General features: G+C 45.9%; 2 protein-coding genes across 2 annotated transcripts in view; both read left to right on the forward strand.

Moving 5' to 3' along the window:
- LOC147689766 (acyl-coenzyme A thioesterase 1-like) overlaps positions 1 to 9,061 on the forward strand; it is a 76,810-nt gene extending 67,749 nt beyond the window's left edge. The window contains exon 3 of the mRNA XM_086937245.1: positions 1 to 9,061. Coding sequence (XP_086793371.1) covers positions 1 to 600 — 600 coding nt within the window. The 3' untranslated portion in view covers positions 601 to 9,061.
- LOC147689767 (acyl-coenzyme A thioesterase 2, mitochondrial-like) overlaps positions 4,258 to 20,989 on the forward strand; it is a 26,884-nt gene continuing 10,152 nt past the window's right edge. Inside the window, exon 1 of the mRNA XM_086939437.1 lies at positions 4,258 to 4,323. Coding sequence (XP_086795563.1) covers positions 4,258 to 4,323 — 66 coding nt within the window. The remainder of the gene's footprint in view (positions 4,324 to 20,989) is intronic.

The following is a 20,989-nucleotide window of genomic DNA, read 5'->3' on the forward strand; positions in this document are numbered from 1 at the left end:
GTCAAGGGTCCAGGAATCGGGCTTCTCGGACACTCCAAAGGAGGTGACCTTGTCCTCAGCATGGCATCTCTCCTGGAAGGAATAACTGCGACTGCCACCATTAATGGTGGTATCACCACTGTCGGTGCTGCGCTACATTACAAAGATCTAGTTTTACCCCCAATCGGCACAGATGGAAAGCGCATCACTTTTCCACAGCCTGGTATTGCAAACGTCGTAAATTGCTTGGACGACCCTTTGGCACCAGAGAACCGCAAAAGTTTGATTCCAGTCGAGAAGGCTGAAGGGAAATTCCTTTTCATTGTCGGAGAGGATGACCAGAATTGGAAGAGTGAGTTCATGGCTAATGCAGCTGCTGACATTGTAGAGGCACATGGAAAGAAAAGGCCAGAGGTTGCTGTCTACCCCGGGGCGGGGCATTACATCGAACCTCCATATTTTCCAATGTGTGCTGCCTCAATGCATTTGTTTGCGGGCATGCCGGTCGTGTGGGGAGGAGAACCTGGAGCCCATTCTCGCGCACAGGAGGGGGCTTGGAAGAAAATACAAGCCTTTTTCCGAAAACATTTGGATAAGGAACCTTTACCCAGTAAACTATAATTGGGCTTGTATTAATACACGTTTCTTTCCTCCTGAAAGGTAAACGCCACTATTGGGGGCAAAGAAATGACCGATCTGCTTTATTTACTTTCAAAGCAAACTGTTAGTTTGGAGAACTTGGGTGCTACTGTAACACAATTGAGACAGTTTCTAACATGCATTGCTTTTGTATAACATGCAGCGTGTCGAATCTGATTCTTTCATGACATTGATTTAAGTTAATTTCCTGTTTGTTTTTTTTGTTTTTTTGAGAAACCGTTTATTTAGACCGTAGTCTTCAAACACCGAGATCTTATCAAATACAACACTGTACATACCTATTAAAACAAACGTATACACAAATAATGTTTTAAAATCACACCATTACTTTTCAGACCGCTCTGCTTAGTACCTCTATAGTAGAACAGTAGCTGCCGTCGCCCCTTGCAACCTCTAAATTTCTAATTTTCCATGAAATCAATTAAAAAGATAAAGGGCCCGATGTAGGTAATTTTATTTTACCACTTCTTAAATACCGAATGATACCGAATCTGTATTTAAGAAGTGGTAAAAAAGGGGGGGGGATGGAGGTAATACAGAATCTATAAATACCGAATCGTTAAGATTCGGTATTTACCGATTCTGTAAATACCGATTCGGTAATGCCCATTGATTCCTATGGGCATTGAAGCCCATAGGAATCAATGGGCATTACCGAATCGGTATTTACTGATTCGGTAAATACCGATTCCAGCAAGAGTGCAGGGGGTGTCACTTTGACACCCTCTAGTACCCCAAATACAGACATATGTGCCATGTGGCACACAGACATGCCTATGGGCATGTCTGTCTGTCACATGGCATAGGTGTGCATGCACACATGTGCATGCACACCTGGATTCGGTATTTTACCACCCAATTGGATTGGGTGGTAAAATACCAAATCTGAAATGCCTGTAGCACTGGAAACAGTGCTACCTACTTCAGGAATGTTCCAAATCGGTAAAATTACCGATTCGGTATTTTACAGAATCGGTAAATTTACCTAATTGGTAAATTTACAGATTCTGTAAAATATAGCCCCCTACATCTCAATCACCAAATACCGGTCGGTAACGGCCGAATCCGGCCGTTACCGACCGGTATTTGGTGTTCTACATCGGGCCCAAAAACCTCATAAAACCTTAGTAAAACAGAAGTAACAAAAACTCCTAAAGTTAAAAGTTCTTTACATTTATCAATCTTCATTAGTAACGATAGATTAGACAGTTTGGAATAAAATGTCTTCGGTTTTAAGCCTACAGCTAATAAGTAGGGGGCGTTTATAGTTAATTTCATCCCTAACATTGCTTAAGTGTTTCCCTAGCAAAACAATTTACCCCTCTCATATAATTTCCTAGTGCAATTGCAGTATCCAGGTTTTCCATTTCTATCAATAATGTAAGGGCTTGAACTCGAGACCTTATTCCATATTTTATAAATAATGGCCGTAGAAATAGTTTTCTCGCTTCTACCGTCATAAGGCAATCTACAACTATATGCAATATATCGCACTTTGTCCTCAGCCCGCATTTGCATAACCCATCGGGGTATAACATTTCTGCTTTTAATCTTCCCGCCATTAACCATGGGTTGGTGCCAATTCGTAATTTCAAGATTTCATATCTAAGTCCATGGTTAGGCAAGGTTTCTAAATATGGATACCATGCGTCTTTTCCCCACGCTTTACCATGCATTGGACCGACATTTTCTTTCTTAAGTATTCTAGGTCCTGGTTCCTTGATTTCTCCATGCCTTGTGCTCTAAGTAGACTCTTTGAAAAGGCAACGTCTAAAGGATTCTGGTTTACTCTCACATTTAGACTCCCAGTAATCTCCCATAATTTTCCTTCTTGCCTCTATTGCCCATTTAAGGTTGCAATGCCTGATTTCCTCACTGCACCAATATGATACCTTCTGCGCGCCCCCTTGGGATTGGCGTTTCCAAAATCTTGCCAGGGACATTTGGACCTGGATATTCCATGCTATTGTTCCTATCTCTATTCTGATTGCTTGTATCATGGCTGCCTTTGGTAGGGACAGTAGCATTTTTAGGGCCTTGCCTTCCTCCCGATCCCACCCACCTTTACCACTAAGATGCAAAACGTCTGCTCCATACAATACTTGGGGCGGGATCATAGCTTCATAAGCTTTTAGCAAAGGTTTATCTAACGTGTCCCCATAATCTTTATTACATTTTTTCAGACCACAGATAGATGATGATGCTTTAGCTTTTTGGGTGTCCAAATGTATCCCGCATTTTAACGAGCTTTCGAACCATAAACCTAGGTATTTGTATTCCCTTACAGATTCTAGTTTCGTTTGACCTAGGTACCAGCTAAAGCTTTTAGACTTTTTACAAAAGGTCAGGATCTTCGTTTTGTCCGTGTTAACCACTAAATGTTTGGCCTTACAGTATTCACTAAAAGCATGTAATTTTCTCTGTAGCCCTATCTCCGTCTGATCGATGATCACAAGATCATCTCCTGTTGCATATTTTCACTGTTTAGCTCAGCACCATAGAGGCAAAGCTTAATCATACACTGAATAGTCCAATAGTTGCCCATTTATTGTTATTCCGTTACTGATGTTGTCCCCTCGTTACTCCTGCTGGTAAGCAGTTTAGACATCCTTAATAAATGTGTTTCCTCCTCACAACACTGTACTATTGGATTAGTTGTCATCAGTGCTTAATTTGGGCTAGTGGTTTCCAGTGTTTGGCACCAGCACTTAATTCTTAGCACTGTAAATACTTTAATATACATTAGAAATGAATTATACTTGCTGTGTGAAGCTGGCCTAGAATTTTATGTAGACTTATATAAGTGGACACCTAACACCAGTCCTGACAATCCTTGTGGTGATTTAAGAGGTCCTAGACAACCTTAGAAAGCTCTCTAAGTGGTAGCTGTGGAGAGCAGCTTTCGGGCTTAGTCCAGAAGGAGTGTAAAGCAGCTTGTTTTACCAGAATGCAATCTTATAGTATAGATTAAGTAACAAAAAACGCACAAGGTATTTATAAAAATATGTATTTATTATAATATACTCTCTGACATGTTTAGATATCTCCTACACAGAAATAAACACAATGCACACAATACTTTAGCAAAGAAACACAGTAAATAGCACGTACTAAACAGTGGACCCCTCGGGGGGGCATACCATATACTAAGAAAGTGGTATAAGAACCACAACTCGGGTCAAGACAAGGTCGAGAGGACGTAGAAGTGCTGGGGACCCAAGGAACCACCTAAGTTGAGTAGATGGGGACCCCATTGAGAGCGTGTGCAGTGTGGAAACACGACTGCATGCTCCGTTCAACTCTACGTGTAAGTGGCGGTTGGATTTTTAAAGATTAAGGACCCTTCCCATTGAACCCTGAAGAAACTCCATGGAAGACAGAAGGTTAGAGAGCCGCCCCACCCGTGAATACTCTAGTACCCACGTTACCTACCCCAGGGAAGTCGGGTGCATATGTGTGAAGTGGTGTCTAAAACCGCAGTCGAACCCAATGGAGGAGTTCAGGTAAGTGCCCCTGGTGAAGGAGTAAGTGTTGGGTGGAATCCGAAGGTGGATTCTAGATGAGAAGTACCTGTAAGCAGAGGGTACAGAGTCTGTGTCTCTCTGGTGACCAGAAGACATGGAAGACAAATGCCCTCCGATGTCTGTGTTGCAGATGGGTGACAATGACCTTACCTCTGCAGCTGTAAGGACCGGGCGACCAGCAAGGTCCAGGGGACTCACCACAAGCAGTGGAGTTAGGGCAGGTCCCAAGCAATCAGGGGAGCCCAAAAGAAACTACTGTGACCCTCAAATAGACCCACAGGCTGGAGGCACTGGAGTCTCGCAAGGACATCAAGCAGCTCACCAAAAGATGCAGGCCACGATGTGGTGTGGCTGTAGATTCTGGTCACTGGAGGTGCTCGAGGTTGGGGCTATTCGGAACCCGAAGATCTACTTGGAAGGAAGCCAACAAGCCCCTGCAATTGCAAGTTGACGTGGTGCACAGGGGTTCGGTTATTGCAACCCCAGGATGGATACTGGCCTCAAACTTGCTGAGAGGGCAGGGCAGGCCTCTGGAGCTGTGGAGAACCACCACCTGTGTTGCAGAACCTTACAGAGTCCGGAGGAGCTCGGATCAGCAGACCGGTCGACTTAGTTGTGGTGCCTGCAAATGCAGGGGAGTGACTCCTTGACTCAAAGGGAGATTCCTTCAGGTGTCTTTGATGCCCATAGGCCTTGGAAGGTTCCTGTATGGTGCACAGGCCCAGACGATGCAGCAGACTGGAAGGGAGACTAAGTCGAGCCTAAATGAAGTCCAGTGTGCCCAGACGGTAGAAGTAGAAGTGGTGTCTGGTCTGAATCTTGTCCCACTACGAATCTAAGGACTCACCCAGGTAATCTCTTCAGTACCCTAAGGAAAGGGTTGGGGCGATTTAGGGGACCCTCCAAGGGGAGGGTCTGGATAGGGGAACGTTACTCCCATGTCCTTTGTCCAACGGCTTTCAGGACTGGTTTGATCTTAACTATGCATGGGGACACCAAATGTGCCCCTCACATGCAGATTGAGTGGCACTGGCAAGCACACCCACCCTACCCCAATACACTAAATCCTGTCTGGGAGGTGGTCACACCTCCAAGTGACTGGATACCTATTGTTCTGCTTTCCCCTGCTCGAGCTTGGCTCAACAGCATGGGGGCAGAATCGTGTCTCTGGTCACCAGCAACCATTTTGTGCTGTCCGGCTCAAGAATTCTGGTACCGGGAACACTCAGAGCCTAACGGAGGACTCTTCCAGTGGTTGGAATCATACCTCCTACACCGTTTACTGTTTGGGGGTATGATACCAACGTGTTTGATACCAAACATGATAGGAATCATTGCAGCCAGTTTCGAGATGGTCATCGCGTAATTACACAGTGCCCCTCTATATAGTATATGGCTGCTTCACTTACAACCCGGGAGAATGGACGCTGTAGGGGTGTCCTGCTCATGCAGGGGCACCCTCACACTTAGAACCAAGCACCCTGCCTTCAGGATTGATAAGGCCTGCTATGGGGTGACTTATAGGTTTTAAGTGCAGTGACCCCAGATATAGGAAACCTATATCTTTAGTAAGTGGTGCTAGCGCCAGCTTACCCAGGTTGCAATGGCAGGCCTGTAGTTCCATTTTGAATGGTCTCCCATGGGTGGCATAATGCATGCTTCTGCCCATGGGGGACATTTGGGGTACCTATGCCCTAGGTACCTTAGTACCATATACTAGGGACAAATAAGGGTACCCCAGTATACATTCTGGGATGTAGCGAAGTACTGAATATAACAATTTAAGGGAGAAAGCAGATAGAGTGGGGTCCTGATTAGCAGGACTAGTCCAAAACAAGCATAGCACCAGGCAAAAAGTGGGGATAACCACGCAGATTGATCCCCCCTCCCTACAGCTGCCACCTATACCATTCTTGTAGCTCTGGGTGACCTATTATAGTCTGAATTATCACACTTGTAGGTGTGTAATGGTTAGCAGGTGTGAAGTGATAAGGGCCCTGACACTTTGTTTACACAAATAGTGCACTGCATGTCATATACTCCCCCACCCCCTTCTAGTCCATAGAAACAACTTAAGTGTAAACATGGCTTCCTCTTGAGAACTGGCTATGGAACTCATCCTTCCTGTCTCTCAACACAGCCTTGAGCTACTGTTTGGAAACCTTGGTATAGCTAGATGAAATACCTTCAAGAGCTCGGTACTATATGTGGCCTCCAACATCTTCCCCAGTTTTATGGAATGTCAACTTTCTGACTCCTATTCACATTTGTCTGAGACATGGCTTCATTTTGTCACTGCCTTGCAGTATTAGCTCTGCTGCAGACCTCTGTTTAATGTCCACCTCTTAATGTAATGTCACCAAGAATGGCACTGAGAATGAAGAGGCCTAGTGCGTGTAATACTCTACTGGGATACCTTGCCATCGTTCCCCTTTTTGTATCCTAGTTTATAGTCTTGTTCACCTACCTGGCACCCACATCAAGGTTAATTAGTGTAGACCGCATAATACTGTATTATGATGTCCACCATCTTGCTAACATCTGAGTAGCCCATATCAGATAATTTTCTTCAATCAAAGTCCTAGTTCATGTATTCAAAAAAGTGGATGGCCTCCAAAGCTTTCCTCCCGGTATTATCGCCATGATTCCTTGAATCCTGAGGCGTTTTCACCAATATTTTATTAACATCAATTTATTTTCCTTTAAATACTGTCATAAGAAATTCTGAACCAATATTTCCTACCTACAATATGCATAATTGTGCATGGATTCTTATGGCATTAATAAGCAAATTAAAATACTGTTACTTTTTTCTCTTTTGATTATTTAAAATCATAGAATCCCTTCTCTTGTTTATGGAAAGGTAACCAACAACAGAAATTCATTTATAATCCAGTAGTGGTTTTCGGTGGGGAAACTGGATTGTTTTATGCATTGATCCTCTATTAATAGTTCAACAAATCTAAAATTGATTCTAGGACATTTTGTCAGTCAAAAGGTGGAGGAGATAGGGAATAGATTGTACAGTCGAGTTCACAGGTTTACGCGTATATGTACATATTGATAAATTTATATTTTACGTACATATGCATTTGCTTTTATGTGCATGAACAACCACCACACATGCTCGTAAGCATGTGATTTTTGTCATGCATTTTAGCTTGCTGTGCAGACATCCATTGAAGCAATGAGCTCAGAAGCCACTGGCACAATGTCTTCTAGCTGTCAAGGCCAAACTGTGCCAACACAGTGCTATAAACACTAGCCCTAAAATGAGTTTTGTTACTTATGCCCTTTTGTTTGTAGCCAGCCTTCTTGTGGAATATGAATAGCAGTATTACAAAAATAGGTTTGCAGCACTACCTCGTTGGGAAAACAATGGATGCTTATTATTTGAGGATTTTGGTAAACCAATTAAAGAGAAATAGTCATATATATTATTTTAAAATAAAAATGTCTACATTCGTAGCTGGTTTCATTTGCCTCTAAATTTTGTTGTATTTTTACCACCTATGTGTTTTTAAGTGACCCCGGCTAGTCCTTTCATATTAAATACATGGGTGATCATAATTAGCTCGTTGTTCATGCATTAAAGATTAAGGGCCAGATGTAGGTAAATATCATTTACCTATTCCAAAATACCGAAGTTTACCGATTTGGTATTTTAGAATCGGTAAATGATATGTAGCTAAATGAATTTTACCCATTCATCCCTATGGGTCCCCAGGCCCCTAGGAATGAATGGGAATTACCGAATCGGTAAATACCGATTCAGTAAAATGGTGAACACATTCAAGGGTGACAGGGTGTCACTTTGACACCCTGTTACACCCCTGAATAGTGCATGGGTTCACATGTGGCACACATACATGCCCTAAGGTCATGTTTGTCTGCCAAATGGCACTGTTAAAAAAGCACAAAACTGCTTTTTTAACGGTTTTCGTTCTTTACCACCAACTTGTAGTTGGTGGTAAATAACGAGTCCTTACAAGTGAAAAGCACTCACTTGAGTGCTTCCTACATTAAGGATTCGGTAATTTACCAAATCTGTATTTAAGAATTCGGTAATTGACTGATTCCTTAAATTACTGATTCGGTAAATTACCGAATCCTAAATTAGGCCCCTACACCTGAAAAGCCTAATACCGGTTGGTAACGCCCGAAATTCGGTAATTTAGGCCGTTACCGACCGGTATTAGGCTTCCTACATCTGGCCCTTAGTATTGTTTGCTTTAGTAACTTAATTGTTTGTGACGTTAATAAAATGGAATCTTTGGAAAATCATAAATAATAACTTGTTTTTACATAGTACATTCCTAGAGGTGTCAGTAATGGGTGCTGTTATTACCCATCTAAATGGTACTAAAGTGTATAGACTTTAAAAGGATTGCCAGATGAGAAGTTACCCTGTCTGGATTGAGCTCACTTGCCAAATGCACCATTAAAAATTAACTCATTGAGCTGTCTTCCATTTGTATTGTCACAATCAAGAAACAATCAAACGATTAGAAAGTCTAAATCAAAGGTCGAGGGAATTGTCAAATATTGCAACTCTCAACGTTATTGTTTTAGCTTTTCAAATCTAAAGCATAAAACCTAAGATATTTGAAGAGCAGTATTACAAAAGTTGGTTTGCAGCAATACCTTGTTGGGAAAACAACAGATGGTTTTGGTAAACCAATTAAAGAGAAATAGTCGGAACGTGGATCCTTAATTTTTTTTAAAAGTATTGGAATAATTGCTACCTCGGGGAGAAGAAATGTTGACTATTTACTTTCTCAGCTTTGAATGTTGTAGGATTCGAAAATTAGAATGTTTAAGCATGTTAACACTAAATGAAAAAATTGTTTTAGCTGAATCTGTATATTATTTTCAAATAAACTTTTCTATGTTCGTAACTGGTTTCATTTGCCTCTAAATTCTGTTTTAAGTATTTTTACCACCTATACCTTGCTCTAGGCCTGGCCAAACGTAAGATTGCTATGGCCTGGAAAGCGCAAACGGGCCCCAATGTCAACGCATGGATGCATGATCTTCGTAGGGCGTTACTCTCTGAGTACACCAATCAGCTGAAGACTATGGCACGTGCTTCAGCACCTCCACGACAAACCCCTTTACAAAGGGCGAAATATTTGACCGTGATTGAGACTGAATTAGCTGTACATCCCCCTCCCTCATAGACTCGTTCCAACTGCACATCCCTCCTCCCGTCTCTTCCCTTCTTCTCCTGGCCCGCACCAGCACCATGTACATATTGTCATATACATTAGTGCATGACCTAACCCATCTCTGCAACCACATAAATGTCACTCATTGCACCACTTATTTGTCAGACGTACCCATGACTGCGATTCCACAAATAGATCAGTTTTAGTTGCCGCTATTTTTCCCCCCAATTCTTTTATATCCCCCCCTTCTCTCTTTTTCCTGTGTTCTTTTCTGTTCAAGTTTTAACTTAACTTGCAGTTGCAGGTACCTCACAGGGGAAGGAGTTTTGGGGAACAATGGCTAATACATTATTTGGTAATCCTGATCTTATTGGCTGTTTTTTCAATTATGCGGTGCCGCAGAGTGAAGCGTCATGCCCGCCAGTACTGTGGACTTCTATGTCTCCAAAAAGAGTGTTTCCTTATGTCCTCACCACTGCCATTTCAATTTATTGCTATTACATAATGAAAATGCCAGATTGTTTTGTCATGCAAAAGTTCTTGATGTTATTTTATTAAAATAAAATAAAAGTATTTTTACCACCTATGTGTTTTTAAGTGACCCCGGCTAGTCCTTTTATATTAAATAAATAGATGATCATAATCAGCTGGTTGTTCCCGCATTGTACATGTAGTATTGTTTGCTTTAATTAAATAACGTAAACGTTTGTGACGTTAATAAAATTGAATCTTTGGAAAACCATAAATAAAACCTTATTTTTACACAGTACATTTCTAGAGATTTCATTAATGGATGCTGTTATTACCCATCTTAATGGTAGTAAAATGCATCGACTTTAAAAGGACGTTAAAGCTAAGATGTTTCCCTGTCTGGATTGAGCTCACTTGCCAAATGCACCATTAAAAATTAACACATTGAGCTGTCTTCCATTGTTATCATCACAATCAAGGAACAATTTAACGATTAGAGAGTCTAAATCAGTGGTCAAGGAAAATGTAAAATCTTGCATCTTTCAATGTTATTGTTTTCGCTTTACAAACCTAAGGCATAAATCCTAAGATATGAATTACCATAACATTGGGATAATGCCTAGCATGTCGCCTGGGTGAAACAGATACGCTGCAATCACAGGAGAACTCACCTATAGCTGTCGGGTTAGACAATGACCCCACATTCCTTAATAACATTTCATAGACACAACTTTAGTCACAAGATGCCCTAGTGTCCATGCAACCGTACATAGTACAGAAAAAGCAGCTCACATCCACTTCGAGCACACAAGCCTAGGCAAGACTGAACTCGAACGGCACTCTGTATACTGGATACCTATTCCTTTACTTAATTGATATCTCCTTTTCTTTTGATTTTCTTTGTTTTCAGTAGTTGTGGTTAAAATGTTAAAAATGAGAATATCTAGCAATCAGTTATGGCATTTACACATTTTTTTTGCCCAAGAAACATTGTATAGGTCGACATCCCTCAACCTCCGCTCCCTATTTACGGTTTTACACCGTATTGACCCCGATACTCCAGCCGCAGCGATTTTATTGGATGCGGAGAAAGCATTTGATTCTCTGGAATGGCCCTTCTTCCTTTCTGTCATGCGTCGTATGGGCATGCCAGAGTGCTTTATTGCTACTGTTGCGCTTTTGTACACCAGGCCCTCCGCTTGGCTGCGACTCAATGGTATATTATCTGATCCTTTCCCTTTGTTATGTTATGTTATGTTATGCTGTTTTGTAACGCGCTCAATTACTGCTGGAGTATCCTGGCACGAAGATGAAGAAACAGATTAAACAGCCAACACTACAAAAAAGAGAAAGCTAGAAGGCCAGCCGAAACAGATGGGTTTTCAGCGCTTTTTTAAAAGAGCCAAAATTCAAGGTAGCTCGCAGGGATAGAGGAAGCTCATTCCAGGCCGAAGCGGCCTTCACCGCCACTGATTGCCCTCCCAGCCGGGTACGCCGGAAGCGAGGAACCTGCAGCAGATGTTGAGCGGCAGAGCGCAGGGATCGATTGGGAGAGTAGCGACTAAATCGTTTCATCAAGTAGGCGGGTCCTTGCCCATTGATAGCTTTATGAGCCAGTGTCAAAATTTTAAAAATAATCCTTTGAGGAACTGGCAACCAGTGCAGACTCTGCAGGTGATTCCTTACGCTAACTCGGCTGGAAATATTACCCAGCAGTCTGGCGGTCGCGTTTTGGATCACCTGGAGACGCCTTACCATGTAAGCCAGGGAGCCACTCAGCAGAGCGTTGGCATAGTCGAGGCGCGAGAGAATTAAAGCTCTCGCTACTGACTCTCTTGCTGAGGCAGGAAGATAAGGGAAAAACTTCTGAAAGCGCCTTAAGAGTCCCAAAGCAGCCTCCAGTCAGCTTCTTGATATGCCCCTCAAACCGGAGGTCTTCCCCAAACCAGACCCCCAAGTTCTTAGCGAGGACATTAACTGAACAGGGCATTGGGAAACCGACCGGCCAAAGTGATTCTCTGAAGTTAGGGGGGAATTGACCGTAGAGCAGAATTTCCGTCTTATCCTCATTGCACTTCAGTTGTGCGGAAGCTAACCAATTAAAAACTGAGGATAGACAGGTCTGAATCCGCTCTGTATCTAAGACAGCGCTGGGCCAGGTAAACAGCAGCTGCGTGTCATCGGCATAGGCAATAATTTTGGCCCCCAGTTGTTCGGCTAGCTCTATCAGGGGGGTCAAATAAACATTAAAAAGCAGAGGGCTCAAAGTGGAGCCCTGAGGGACCCCAGTCGTGAGAGGCTTAGCCAAGGATGAAAAAGGAGGGAGCCAGACCTGCTGGGATCTAGACGAGAGAAAGGAGCTCAGCCAATTCAGGGCAAGGCCGGAGACCCCAATATCAGCAAGCCGAGCGAGAAGGCGTTGGTGAGGCACTGTGTCGAACGCGGCAGAGAGGTCCAATAAAATTAGAGCCGCTCTGCCGCCACAGTCCAGACACTCCCTAACCGCTTCAGAGATCTCCACCAGTGCAGACTCCGTGCTGTGAGCAGCACGGAACCCTGATTGAGCCGGGTGAAGAGCGCCAGATGATTCCACAAACTCGTTAAGCTGCCGAGAAGCCAATTTTTCGCCAATTTTTGCCATAGCCTGGAGCAGAGAAATTGGCCGGTAATTGGCCAGCACAGCAGGGTCAGCTCCAGTCTTTTTCAGCAAGGGCAGGAGCTTAGCCTGTTTCCACTCAACAGGCACTATGGCTGATTTAAATGAAAGGCCGACGATATGCATCACTTCCTGCACCACCACTTCAGCTACACATGCCAACACCCTCGCCGGACACGGATCAGATGGAGATCCTGATTTCAAGGATTAAATCACGGCCAGTGTGTCAGTAGCTGTGGGAGGAACGAGCTCCACCATCCTGGAAGATGAACACCCTAGAAGAGGGGAGAGGTGGGGAATGCCATCCGAGAAGTTAATGGAGCTAAAACTGGACTGAATAGCAGCTATTTTTTGCTCAAAAAACACGGACAAGCTCTCACACCATGCCCCTGAAGCTGGAACCATCCGCTGCTCAGCACAGGGGGAAAGAAAGCTATTAACAATCGCAAAGATCTCGCGACTGCTATTGTTAGCCCTTTCAATCCGGTTGGCAAAATATTCGCCCTTAGCTGTTTTAATGCTGGCATAGTATTTTCTCTGCTCCCCCCCGTAAAGCAGCCTTAGCTAGGGGGCAATAGGATTGGCGCCAGGCCCGTTCTAGCTTTTTACAGGCCAGCTTATGAATGCGCAGCTCAGGGGAGAACCAAGGTTTAGAAGGGGTGGAGCGAACTCTACCACTGCTCCCCCCTTTAGATGAAGCAGTCACCCCCGCTACCACCCATTCTCTAAAGTTCAACACCGCTTTGGCCAGATCAGTGCCTAACACGGGCCTACACTCATTCAGGGTGGCACCCAAAGTCTCTATGTTAATTTTCTTGGCAAAAACGGTTTTGGCCCCCCCTATTGGTAGTTTTCTGAGCTGACCACGCAAATCTGATCAGCTGATGATCCGACCATGTCAAAGCTTGAGGGGCTTCCACCTGGAGGGGAAAGTTTGAACAAATGACATCCAAAGTGTGACCCCCCGAGTGCGTAGGTAAAGAGACCCATTGGGAGAGATGTGCCAGGTCGAAGAAATCACACAGAGCTTTACATTCCGGGAGATCCGCTACCTCAGCATGAATATTAAAATAACCCAGCAATAAGAAATGCGGGAATCTCGGAGCTCGAGGTACCATAGACTCAAGCAGTGCTGCCAGAAACGATCCTGCCGGTCCCGGAGGCCGATAGATTAACGTACCACCCAAAGTGAGATGAGGAGAGAAGACCAGAGAAAAGTTCATCACTTCCCCAACTCCTAATTCCTCGGAGGGCTCAACTTGAAGGGTCCAAGAGTCTTTAAGGATGATTGCCAGGCCCCACCCTCTTCCCATTCCTCTATCTCTCCTATATATTTTGTAACCTCAGGGGACGGCTAACTCAACATCCGGAGCACTGGCGTGCTTTGTTGCGGGGTACTAGACAGGGTTGCCCCCTTTCCCCTCTTTTGCTTATTTTAGCTCCCGACCCACTGGCCCGGCAGTTTCAGGAGAGGCACCTCCATCGCGGGTTGCAGTTTCGTACCGGCCCTTTATTGTTGTCCATGTATGCAGATGACATGATACTGTACGTCAGGCACCCCCACTGTAATCTGTCCCCATTAATACGGGAAATTATACGCTTCGGAGCATTCTCGGGACTGAATATTAACTGGCACAAATCTATCATCTTTCCACTTACAACTAGCACTACACCCTGGTCTTTTGAGTTTCCACTGGAATGGTGCTATGACTCCGTTAAATATTTAGGAATACAAATCTACCTAGACACTGCATCGATGATTCGCCTCAACTATGGCACTGCGGTCTCCAAATTGGAAACACAGATTATACGCAGGATTAGTCTACCCCTCTCCATGGCCGGGAGAGTGGCGATTATTAAAATGGTAGTGCTTCCTCGTTTTTTGTATTATTTCAATAACATACCGGTTCCCCTAACCAATGCCTTCTTCAAACACCTACGCTCGCTCCTGCTCCGGTTGGTCTGGGGTGACCGCACACCATGTGTCAGCTGGAAAGTTTTGACCATGCCGACTGACAGGGGCGGGTTGGGGGTACCAGACTTCTACTTGTATTATATAATTGCCCAATGTGCCTATGCCTATTCGTGGTTCCACCCAGACACATAGATTCAATACTTGCGCCCAGAGGCAGATTTAGCTCTTCCTAGACAGCTTCGCACTCTTCTCCCCACTGGCTTCCCTCGAAACCAGCGCGATATACAAACCGTCTCCACCACATGCTGGGCCTGGGTTAAACTACGTAAACTTTTAGGATTCGATGTGCTTTACTCCCCGATGTTGCCCCTTCCCAACTCCTCTCTCTTTCCCATTACAGAAGAGATGTTGGTAAAGCATACCTTGCAGAAATTTACTATCGACACCCTTGGAGATCTTTTCCCCGGTGGTCACGCATTCTCTGTGACAGAGGAAGCCCGATTCTCTGACCGCTCCTTCATGGACACATTCATCCTCACCCGGCTTCGCTCAGCATTAAGGGCATGCTTCCCCTCCTTTCCTCTATCCCCAGAGGAAGTCCCCCGCTTACGTTGGTGATACAGTCCCCATCCAGCACGCACCTGATTTCCAAGTTATACAAACAATGCGTCACACTTAAACCCAGTGATGACTCCAAGCTCAGGGCCGAATGGGAGAGAGACCTGAGTGGTCCCATTCCGGATGACCAATGGGATATTGTTGTAGGGCCTCAACAGATGTCTCCTTGAATAACCGACACAAGTTACTACAATTTAAATTTGTCCGGCGGATGTAGTTCACCCCAGCTCGTGCACATAGAATAGACAACTCCCACCTCACCACTGCCTGAAATGTCTTTCCCCTTTTGCAGACTTCGCACATTTGACATGGACATGCACCATTATACATCAATACTGGTTAGATGTTCACTCCACGTTGGCGACATACTTTCTACACCGCTCCTGCCCACCCCTGAGATTGCACTGCTGGGATATGTTGTGAACTTCCCTAGTAACATTCTTAAATTGGCAGCGCTTTCCTTTATGTTGGCCAAAAGAGAAATAGCACAGCTCTGGGGTAGTAGAGGGGTCCCCACTCTCCAATCATGGTTATACAGCTTAGCATTTTGTAACACTAACTGCGAGGAGTTCAGCACTTTACTCCCCCCCCCACCTCCAGGCCCATGGATATATGGGAACCCTATCGAGTTTACACCTGCCGGTAGCGACTGGCCCGGGAAGCCCTGACACAATCCGGCCTCACCCCAACCGGGATGGGTTAAACCCCTTCAATTTCTATGTTACGACGGAACGATGCTGGTGTCTGTGGCATTATTGAGTTGTTATCTTTCTGTTAGCATTCCTTATCTGTACATGATTGTGTCAATGGAAGGATATCCGATAGGTAGGAGGTCTTTGGTACCAGTCAATGTGGAGATATAGTAGCACACTCCTTTCAGACCTCACTTTGGTATATGTCATTTTTGTTCATATTTCGTGGATATACTTTGCTGCATTTCGATTATTGTCATCACTCTATATTACTTTGTACTGTTATTATCTGATCATGCTTTTATTGTTTTTATTACGTTTCTTTTATTATGTCCCTGCGTTAATTTTACCTTTTTTGCCATTTGTAATCCTGTGAAACTTTAAATAAAGGTTTAAAAATAAAAATGCGCATTCTTTTGCCCAGAGCCTAGAGGGTTCCAACATTTGACCAGGACTATTTAATGGACCCGAGGGATCCGTGTTCCCTCCAACGCTTTGCCCATTATTTTAAAGAGCCCCGTGTTGCTCTAACATTGTCATATTTGCTTCCATGGGCGCAATCTGTATTTACAGAGCCTAGATGGCTCCAACAGTTTGACCCAATATTCTGAAGGGCTAGAGAGAGCCCCATTACGCAGTTCACAGCTGCCCCGCAACTAGTGGGCAGCTGCATCGTTTAGGTTTTTCTTTCTAGGGACATGTCTCTGGACTCAGGAGTGAGTCGCACTCCTTCGCTCCTACGTTGGCCTTCCACAGCTGTGCAGCAATTAGTGCCAGCTGCAGCGTTTAGGCCCTGTTCTTGTCCTCAGCTGCCCCGCAAGTAGTGGGCAGCTGCTACGTTTAGGTTTCGGCTCAGTGACGCAACCTGGACATTGATGGGAGTTATGTGCTAATGCTTTGGGTGTTAGGAAATGTACTGTATGTAGTATGTTTTGCGCACCCTGTGTTCTGATACCTCTAAATGTGTTTATGCTTAGGAGATTGTTGTACTTAGTATAGTTATGCTAGTGAGTTCATGGTTCCCTGCGTGATATATGCCTAAGGTGTTTAGGATTGTGTAAAGTGAACTTACCTTTTACCAGTAGTTACTGGTTGTGTTCTACATTTGCTATTTGGTGCTACAATTATTCTATGTTCTAAGGGCTATTCCCACAAAGTGTTATTCCTACAAAGTGCTATTCCTACTAAGTGCTAATTCTGACGGTGGCCCTTGTGGCCCTGTCCCATGTATATAATCCCCTGTAAATATGGCCCAGTGCCAGTTGGCACAGTGTACCTGTGTGGTTATGATCTAGGGTGTTTATGGTAATACAAAGGCTATTTGTATATATAACCTTGTGTGGAGTTCCTTTTGTGGGGGGCCTTGGATGTTGATGGTGGGTGCGTGCGCAAATACTTAACTTACTTTGCCTCCGGAATCAGCCTTGCTGCTCGTGTCACAGTGCTAAGGGGGTGAGCAGGGGTTATCTTTGTAGTGTAACTTCCTTGCCCTAACTAGAGTGGTGGTTTCTGCTTGGCTTTGGTGCAAGTCTCAGCCAACCAGAAATCTCATTTCTAACACTGGAAGCAGCTGGAAGGATAAGGACTTGTATTTGCGCAGTACCACCTCGACAACTGGCTCCACTACAAAACTCTGCATTTTAGATAGTCACATAGAAAGGGATTATTGTTTCTAAGTTGTTCTAAATGTCATTTCTCTGAAAATGTGTTTCTTGTGCACTCTCAATCAATCAATCAATCATAACATTTGTATAGCGCACTACTCACCCGGCAGGGTCTCAAGGCCCTTGGGGGAAGGGGTCCGCTATTGCTCGAACAGCCAGGTCTTGAGTTGTCTCCTGAAGGCGAGATGGTCCTGGGTCAGCCGAAGATGGATGGGGAGGGAGTTCCATGTCTTGGCGGCCAGGTAGGAGAAAGATCTACCTCTGGCGGTGGCTCTTCGGATGCGTGGTACGGCGGCGAGGGCGAAGCTTGTAGAACGTAGCTAGCGGGTGGGCGTGTAGAAGGTCAGGCGGTCGTTGAGGTACTTGGGGCCCAGGTCGTGTAGAGACTTGTGTGCGTGGGTGAGGAGCCTGAACGTGATCCTCTTGCTGACGGGGAGCCAGTGCAGGTCCTTCAGGTGGCCGGAAATGTGGCTGCGTCGGGGGATGTCCAGGATAAGTTCAAAAATTTGTATAGCGCACTACTCACCCAGAGGGTCTCAAGGCGCTTGGGGTAGGGGGGGGGGGGACTTTACTTATCGAATATCCAAGTTTTTCGTTGCTTTCTGAAGGAGAGGTGCTTCTGTACAAGGCGGAGGTGGGTGGGGAGAGAATTCCAGGTTTTGGCCGCTAAGTAGGAGAAGGTTCTTCCCCCCATGGTGGATCTATGGATGCGCGGAATTGCAGCGAGGGCTTGATTGGACAATCGTAGTTGGCGGGTGGGGGTGTACAAGGACAGTTGCGTGTTGAGGCATACGGGTCCTAGGTCGTAGAGGGCTTTGTGTGGTTGGGTGAGGAGACGGAATGTTATTCTCTTGTTGACGGGGAGCCAGTGGAGGTCTTTAAGGTGACCGGAAATGTGAGCTTGACGGGGGATGTCCAGTATGAGTCTAGCTGAGGCGTTTTGGATGCGTTGGAGTTTTTTCTGTAGTTTGGCTGTGGTTCCGGCGTAAAGGGTGTTTCCGTAATCCAGTCGGCTTGTGACCAGTGCGTGGGTGCCCGTCTTTCTTGTTTCGGTGGGGATCCAGCAGAAGATTTTTTTGAGCATGCGTAGGATGTTGAAGCATGAGGATGAGACGGCGTTGACTCGTCCGGTCATCGAGAGGGAGGAGTCCAGGATGAAGCCCAGGTTACGTGCGTGGCCCGTAGGTATGGGTGCGGTTCCCAGGGCCGGTGGCCACCAAAAGTCGTCCCAGGCGGAGGGGGATGATCCTAAGATGAGGACTTCCGTTTTGTCCGAGTTCAGTTTTAAATGGCTGTTCTTCATCCACTCGGCTACTTCTTTCATTCCTTCGTGTAAGTTGGTTTTGGTGGTGTTTGGGTCTTTGGTGAGGGAGAGGATCAGCTGGGTGTCGTCTGCGTAGGAGATGATGTTGAGGTTGTGTTGGCGTGCGATGGATGCGAGTGGACTCATATATATGTTGAAGAGGGTGGGACTGAATGATGATCCTTGTGGTACGCCGAAATGACTTTGGTGGCCTCTGATCTAAAAGGGGGGAGGCAGACTCTCTGGGTTCTTCCGGCGAGGAACGAGATGATCCAGTCCAATGCTTTTCCTTGTATTCCGACGTTGCTGAGGCGTTGTATGAGGTTGCTATGACAGACTTTGTCGAAGGCTGCGGAGAGGTCAAGTAGGATGAGGGCAGCTGTTTCTCCGTTTTCGGAGTTCGAATGTCATCTGTTGCTGCGATGAGGGCGGTTTCAGTGCTGTGTTTGGCTCGGAAGCCGGACTGTGAGGGGTCGAAGGATTTGTTGGATTCGAGGAAGCTGACTCTTGACGGCTTTCTCAAAAACTTTGGCAGGGAATGGGAGGAGCGATATGGGCGGTAGTTCTTAAGTTCAGTGGGGTCTGCTGTGGGTTTCTTTAGAAGGGCGCTGAGTTCGGAATGTTTCCAGCTTTCCGGGAAGGTAGCGGAGTTGAGGGAGCCGTTGATGACGTCTCGGAGATGGGGTGCGATGATGGAGTCTGCTTTGTTGAAAATGTGGTGGGGACATGGGTCGGTTGGCGATCCTGAGTGGATGGAGTTCATCAGGTGGATGGTGTCTTCAGTGGTGATTTGGGTTCCAGGCGCAAAGGTTGTTAGAGGGGGGTTTTGGTTTGGAGGTGGGTGGAGTGGACTGGTCTCCGGACTGGTTTTCAAAGCTGTTATGTATGTCGACGATTTTGTTGTAGAAGAAAGAAGCTAGGGAGTCGCAGAGGTCTTGGGAGGGAGTGATGTCGTTGGTGCCGGCGGTGGGGTTGGTAAATTCTTTGACGATGTTGAATAGTTCCTTGCTGTTGTGGGCGTTGTTGTCAAGTCGATCCTTGAATGCTGATTTCTTGGTGGATCGGATCAGTTGGTGGTGTTTGCGGGTGGCGTTCTTGAAGGTGGTCAGGTTGTCAGTGGTTGGGTTTTTTTCTCCAGGCTTTCTCGAGGGTGCAACATAACTTCTTGGATTTCTTAAGGTCATCGTTGAACCAGGGGGCTTTTTTGTTACCTTGCTTGATTTGATGGTTTTTTAAGGGTGCTAGTTCGTCGGCGCTGTGGTTGATCCATTGTGTGAGGTTGGTGGCTGCTTGGTTAGGGTCCGATGATTTGGCAGGAGGGTTTTGGTGAAGCGATGTGAAGAGATGGTCGGTAGTAATTTTGTTCCAGTTTCTTCGGGATATAGGTTGTGGGGGTTGTGGGTCGTGGTCTTTTTGTAGTTGAAGTGAACGCAGCTGTGGTCCGTCCAGTGGAGAGCTGTGGTGTGATTGAAGGAGATGTGCTTGCTGGAGGTGAAGATTGGGTCAAGCGTGTGTCCGGCATAGTGGATGGGGGTATTGACAAGTTGTTCGAGTACGAGGTTGGCCAGGTTGTCCAGAAGGGTGGTGGTGTTGCAGTCGTTTTTCTTTTCCAGGTGGTAGTTGAGGTCTCCCAGTAGAATGTAGTCCTCGGAGGGGAGGGCGTGTGGGCTGATGAAGTCAGTGATGTCATCGCTGAATTGTGTGCGGGGTCCTGGTGGTCTGTAGATGAGGGTGCCTCTGAGTGTGGTCTTGGGGTCGGTGTGGATCTGGAAGTGAAGGTGTTCGGCGGTAGCGAGGTAGTCGTCGGAACTGGTCGTGATGCGGATGGTATTCTTATGGACGATGGCGATGCCTCCTCCTGTTTCGTTGGTGCGGTCCTTTCGGATGATCTTGTAGCCGTCCGGGATGGCTATGGCGATGTCGGGTGCTGATGAGGCATTCATCCAGGTTTCTGTAAGGAAGGCGACATCCGGCGATGTAGTGTCAAGTAGGTTCCAGAGTTCAATGGCGTGTCTGTGGATCGAGCGGGTGTTGACCAGGATGCACTTTAGGTGGTTAGCGTCGGAGCTCTGATTGGAGTCTGTGGATTTGGTGTGGGTCCTGATGCAGTCAAACTTGCAGGAGTGGCAGGTGAAGGGTCCATGGGTGTGTCCTGGGGCGGCTTGGTAGCAGTTTGGTGGGCGGCCGGGGTTAAGGGCTGAGAGGGCTGCTGCGTCGTATGTTATGCGGGCGGAGTGGATTTTACGGGGCCAGGGGGTCTGGCGCTGGGCGCGGTCCAGGCGCGGACGGGCGTAGACGGGCTTACCTTTGGCGCTCCTTCGGCACGAATGGGGCGCGCC

The sequence above is a fragment of the Lissotriton vulgaris genome, chromosome 9 (assembly GCF_964263255.1).
Source record: "Lissotriton vulgaris chromosome 9, aLisVul1.2, whole genome shotgun sequence".
Classification (NCBI taxonomy): domain Eukaryota; kingdom Metazoa; phylum Chordata; class Amphibia; order Caudata; family Salamandridae; genus Lissotriton; species Lissotriton vulgaris.